The 6,155-nt window shown below is 40.4% G+C and overlaps 1 protein-coding gene across 9 annotated transcripts in view; it reads left to right on the forward strand.

The window, feature by feature from the left end:
- Positions 1-6,155, forward strand: part of SFI1 (SFI1 centrin binding protein) — a 40,618-nt gene that overhangs the window by 22,095 nt on the left and 12,368 nt on the right. For 6 of the 9 annotated variants that reach the window (XM_031592276.2, XM_090120762.1, XM_031592277.2 and 3 more), the window contains 6 exons: positions 811-906; positions 1,865-2,114; positions 2,778-2,925; positions 3,597-3,720; positions 4,420-4,522; positions 4,852-5,093. In XM_031592276.2, the coding sequence (XP_031448136.2) occupies positions 811-906; positions 1,865-2,114; positions 2,778-2,925; positions 3,597-3,720; positions 4,420-4,522; positions 4,852-4,959 (829 nt within the window). In that variant the 3' untranslated portion in view covers positions 4,960-5,093. Of the gene's footprint in view, positions 1-810; positions 907-1,864; positions 2,115-2,777; positions 2,926-3,596; positions 3,721-4,419; positions 4,523-4,851; positions 5,094-6,155 lie in introns of those variants that run through there. The other 3 variants (XR_016458681.1, XR_016458680.1, XR_016458682.1) reach the window with 1 other exon arrangement.

A 6,155-nucleotide genomic window follows, 5' to 3' on the forward strand; every position in this document is an offset into this window, starting at 1 on the left:
GTGAGTATAAAATTCTAGTCTCTCCTGCATTCCTCTGATGTCTATATGTAGTTCTACACACACTGTGTCTGTGTGTCTATATATGTATGTGTGCATATCTTTATCTTGAAGCACTACATCTCATCCCTTGTTTGGATCTCACATACAATTTTGCCTGTGATTCAAAGTAAAACACCCTGTCCTTTTGTTCAGCTGAGACTATAGATAGATTAAAAACAAATCTATATATGTATGTTTCCAAGTTTTTACAGTGGTGATGTTTATTTTCATGCAGTTTTCCTTTCTCTGACGCTTTGCCACATGGCTGGTGTTATGCAAGAGCTGCTGTATGGCACATATATTGGCCCTTAAGTAATGAAAGGATTTTGTGATTTCTCTATTGGTGATGAGTGGAATAAACTCAGCCATATGCTTTCCAGCAGGACTTTCTCAACATACATCTATGAATTTATGGAATATTTATTGTTTGTCGTAGGATATATTACATAATAAAGCACTTGATTAGTGTGTGGTGAAGGGATTTTATGCCATCGTGAGAGCTTATCTTGCCCAAGTGACTTAGAGCTGCTACTGAAGCTCGTTTTCCCCCCACCAAAGTCATGGAATGAAATCTGACAAAACAATAAACATACAGTGAACCAGGTTGTGACATTGATACGGGTTATAATCTAATCTTTAAAAACTATTGCATGCAAGAGCAATTTTGCAGGCAGTGTATAAGTGACAGAATAAAGCTATTTCTTTAGCTGCAATGCCAGCTTATGCCAATTCGAAATAATAATGATTCTATATGGTTTCTGGTCTTTTCAGAGAGGTTGTTCGACGAGCAAGGTTACCACCACGAAGACCTGACTTCCTCATAGAATCTCTAGAAAGAAAGGAACTGCTGGGAACTCCTTTTTCCAGGTAGAAAATCTCTCTTTAATAGTTAAGGAAAAGGGTGTTACGCTGTGCTTCTCCCCTCAAATTCCCATGCCTTTGTAATACAAGGTGTTCAGTAATTGTGGGACTGTGCATTGTCCTATACTATCAATATTGCCTTAACATTTCAGATTTCTTGTAAAGTGGACAAGAATAATGGAACATTCAAGTTAAATCGAATCGCAGAATCACAGAATTGCCAGGGTTGGAAGGGACCTCAAGGATCATGAATCTCCAACCCCCCTGCCACATGCAGGGCCACCAACCTTCCCACCTAATGCTAGACCAGGCTGCCCAGGGCCCCATCCACCCTGGCCTTGAACACCTCCAGGGACGGGGCATCCACAACCTCTCTGGGCAGCCTGTTCCAGTACCTCACCACTCTCCTAGCAATCAAGGCCTTTGTTTCATTAGTACAACATTTGAATGGAAAGATAAGAGATCACCAATTTCCAAAACTCAGGCTGAATTGTCACCTCTGCAGTTGTTCAGCCAGGGTTAATGTGAAGGATCTGGAGCAGGGTGGGTAGGCATCATAGAAACCTTAACTGCTTTGCTACTTTTTTTGTGGTTTTCTCTTTGTTTTTATTTTGTTTTTATTATTTTTCTTGTTAAATTGAGAGTTGCTTCTGCAGAACAGAACAGCCAACTGGAAAGTTTTCAAAATATGTTTGTTTTTTTTTTCCATTTTAAAGGATTTTGATATTATTTTTTACAGCAAGGTCAGTGCAGGTCTGGATGGAGGTAGGTTGCTAGCAGTTCTGTGCCATGTATGGTACTGCTGGTAGTTTAAGAAGCCAGTTAGTGCCCTGTAGGACAGGAGCTTATTTCAGTATGCGAGGGAAAAGCAAGATTCTGTTTATTTTATTTTTTTTTTCCACTGACTGTGAAGTATAAAACCAGTAGGTTGAAATGTACAGGTACTTTCTTTCTTCCTTTACAGATCAAAAATGCCTTTTCAGCCAACAGATGTGAACAAATGTTCTTCTCAGAATGGGAATTTAATGTTAACAATGGAAATGGAAGAAAACACCTGTAAGAAGCTTTCTCAACTGGGCACTCACTGTTCTCTGACACACGATGCTCTCCCATCTGTACCATCAAGGACAAGTGCTGTGCACTGTGCTGTTCAGAAGCCAGATTTACAGTCTCCTTCATCTTTCATGCCCCAAGTGAAAGCTGGAGCAGAAATGGTGAGTGTATTGCTGAAGGGAAAAACTAGTGTGCTCACTGGGCTACTGTCAGCAACATGAGCAGCTTATTGCTGTTTCTTCCTAGGACTCCTCAGGATTGCCTATCCAGTTGTTGAGCTATTTTTATTTTGTACTAGCTGTCATCTTAGAAACTGAAAGTGAACTGTCTATGAATGTTTGAGAACCACCAATCTAAAGCAACATTTTGCTTGCAGGCCAGCCCATGTATTTTAAACTATAATTCAAGAATTTGTACTGGTCTTGTGTCCTTCCCAGTAGGATGCACCTCCCAGCAATTGACTTGAGGGGCAGAGCTTTCAACAATTTCAGAGTAGTTAGTTTGCCAAGATTACGGGAATTTAAGTAACTAAGGTTACTTAACTGAAATTCATTTCACCTGCGAGGATGTGCTTGCATTTTAAACTCCTCAGTTGCACTCAGAATAAAAGGTATTAATGTTGATGGAGTACTTCCCTGCTGTCAAGGAAAGAAGTTATTTTTTTGAAATAGCACAGAACAAGTGGTGTTTGTGAGACAGGCTCAATAACTGTAGGCAGTTTTAAGGTGAGGAGGGCTTAGTAGCTTGGGACAGGTGCATTCCTTCTTGTAGGAAACTAAGGAATATCCTCCAAGGAACAAAATAATGTCTTTCTGACCTTGCAGAAAGGAGGACAGCCTGTGCATGGTCAGACAGGAGCCCGTTCCCAAGCTTGTCAACAGAGAAAAGAGTTGGAAAAGTTGCAACCAAACTTACAGTCACATTTGCTGTCACCTGAAGAATTACTGAGAAAACAGAGTCACCAAAATGCAGGTAGGTCCTCAGCTCTAAGCTGTAGTGCTTACACATTCTCTTTCAGTCTATGAAAGATTGTAGTTCAACTCTTAAACATGGAAGACAAGGCATTCTTGTATGCCAACGTCAGGAGGTGAAGATTCAGTCATTTATTTTTGCATTGGTAATAAAGCTCTGTGGATTCTGCTGAAGTATGGGACTAAAGCCCTTCTGGAGATGGAAGGATTGGAACTGATAGGGGTCAGGATTTTAGCAGCACTAGCAATGGGGTATACACGTATACCCAGCATGAATATGAAGCTGAGCTGAGCTGGAGAGAGTAAAATTCACCCTGTACTGCTGGAAAACTTGAAAGGATAACTGATGTCTGAGCACCTCTTTATACTGCGTTTATCTTGATGGGACCAGACTGACTTCTAGAGTAGATACGAAACAAAATTATAAGCAGTACAGAACTATTCACTAGAGTATTTCTCATCTTTGTTATGTTTAAAGTGAGAGCCTGTAATGCTGTCAGGACTCCTGCTTTCTTAGGTATGATCTTTTTGAGTCAACAGATGCTACGTGGTTACAAAATGTGAAAAGCACTCAAGGGTTTCATGTTTCCTGTTTATTAACCTGGCTTTCCCTGATAAGAAGAAACAGAATAAGTGTACTTCCCTTGCTTGTGCCCTTTTTCTTCCATTCAGCTGAATTGGAAGAAAGAAAGCACAGTTCCAGAGAAGAAATAGTGCTACAGAGAAAGCTAGAAGCAGAACTCCAAAGCATCCAACAGCAAATGCAGTACTACTTCAGCAGGAAGCAAGAACTCAAGTAGGTTGCAAAGCCCCTACAGCCAGCCTTTCTTCATGCTGTCAGCTCAATATTGGTTTCTTTGTATGAGCTTGTCTACTTCTGAAAATAACCATTCTGTTTCACAGAACTGTGAATTAAACAAAGATTTCTGTCCTTTCAGTAGTTCACTCCAGGTAGGAGAAAATGGTACATGTACAATTTCTTTTGCAGTCTGTAACTGGTTCAGTTATGCCTTTGGCACTACTGAAGAAACACTGACCAAAGTGTCACTGGCCATAATCTGAAGGCGATGCAAACAAAGATGAGCTCAAGTGAATCTTTCAGCTCTTTCATCACAAGGGGTGAATTTTCAGGTTGTCACACATTAAAAAACGAACAAACAAACAAAAAAAAACCCTCCACTAAAATTGTGGACTTGATAGATAACTTCTTCAGTAGAATGATAAAAATTTATAAAAAGTGCTTGAAAAAGAATGGGGCTTGAAGGGGTTGGGTCTGTCATGAAATGCAGAAGTCTGGAAATAGGAGTAAAGGTGGAGATGACAGCTTCCAGACACTTTTCTACCTCCCAGCACCCCTCATCCCCCTTTTTATACTTTCATCCCTCACTGGTTTGGGACAAAAACAAAACAATAAGGGCATCAATTGCACATCTAAGTTGGATTAGACTGTTGAGCTGCTACTTTGGATAAGAATCCTTCTAATCCATTTTATCAGGTCCTGTCGGCAGCAGGCACAGATTCTACATAAGTGGCTAGAAAGGAGAGCACAACTACAGGATCAAGATACTATACAGAAAGTTCAGGAAGAATTGGACCAGGTGAGTAAACAGCAAACAAAGCAAAGTCTAACTTGTCATCACTATGCTATGCACTTAGCCTGAAGGCTAATGGTGGTTGTGAGGATTGTAAGTAAGCTGTTACTAAAATAAAAAAAGGGAAACTTGTAAGCAGAAGTGGGCTGCTGAGCTCAACAGACTGCTGTGTCAATGAATCTTTGTTCAGAAGCGTAGCTGCAGCTCCAGTAGACTTTTCTAAGTTTTGCTCCACTGACCATTAATAAGCTGGTAGAGCTTATTCAGTCTTCCTCAGTCAAAAAGACCAAATACTTGCCCAAACAAACAACTCATGCCATCTTCTTTACTTTCAGTTGGAGGTGAGGATCAGTGCTCTCACCAAAGCACAACACCAAGAGAGACATCACGTGCAGAACCTGGTTGCTCGCCTGCATGATATTCAGGTTGCTCTGGATATGTAAATTCACATGAACCCGATTTCTAGTAGGAATGGCTGCAATTTTAACCCCTTTCATGGCAGAAGAGGATAGAAAGATGTACGCATTCTCTTAGTCCAGGTGTGGTACTTCTATTTTTATAAACTAACTTAAATATTCTTGCTTGTTTTATTTTGTTACCATAGGTGGTTTTAAACAAACAAACTTCACGCTGCACTCACTGGACGTAGCTCAGGTTAATCTGACATTTCACAAAAATAAGCAACACGGATAAGACTCTTTATTTCAAAATGTTTGCAATTAAATGAGTTCATGTCAGTAAGTCATACACTTTGACATACAAAAATACCGTGCTACTGATACAGTTGAAGAATTCAATGGATTCTCCATGCAGGAGAAATTCACAGCATTATCAGTACCCTCTAGGAACTTTGCTTCCTCTTCCAGGGTGATTGCTGACCCCTGCATAGCAAGTAACATTTATTAATTAGCTAGCTCTGTACAGCATTGAGACCTTCACAAAACCAGCCACTCATACACTGAATCCTCTCCCTCCTCTTAAGACTTCTATTAAAGCAAACATCAGGTAATCTACCTCCTACTGCCTGTCAGTAACCTTCAGCTACTGCAGCTGATGATGCTGCTGAGTAGCAATAAATTAAAGCTTAAGATTGCTTTGGCTATGGCTGGATGCCACCAACCCCAGTGGAAAAGAGGGGAAGAGATTCTGTCATTTTTCTCTCATCCACGGGAACAAAGGTGTTGTCTATTAATCTGTCTTTGAAGTTGAGGCTAATCACAGCTGTAGCCCCTGGGGCTGATGTTTGCTTTAGTATTTCTTTCTTTCAGTGATTTAAAAAAGTGCATGTTTCTAGAACCTGTCTGTGGTAATACACTGCTGCAGGAGTAAACTTGCTAATGCCAAGAACCTTAACATGATAGGTGGCTGAGAGCCACTTCAAGCTTTCAAACTCCTCCCCATGTAAAGTGAGGAAACACTGACTCTCAGAGCCAAATGAATTTTCTCCTGCTTGTCACCTGAACAGCCACCATCATCTCTGAGTCACAGCTGAACTACATCACTACACACATTTTACCATCCCTTCTTTCCTGATGACAAGCTAAGCATACAGGACTTGGCAAACTGGACATGTACAATAAAATTATATTCTATTTTCTGCAGTGCATACAAAAAGGTAAGTATTTCTTAAGGAAAACAC

Source organism: Phasianus colchicus, chromosome 18 (assembly GCF_987193195.1).
Source record: "Phasianus colchicus chromosome 18, bPhaCol1.hap1.1, whole genome shotgun sequence".
In the NCBI taxonomy this organism is placed as follows: Eukaryota; Metazoa; Chordata; class Aves; order Galliformes; family Phasianidae; genus Phasianus; species Phasianus colchicus.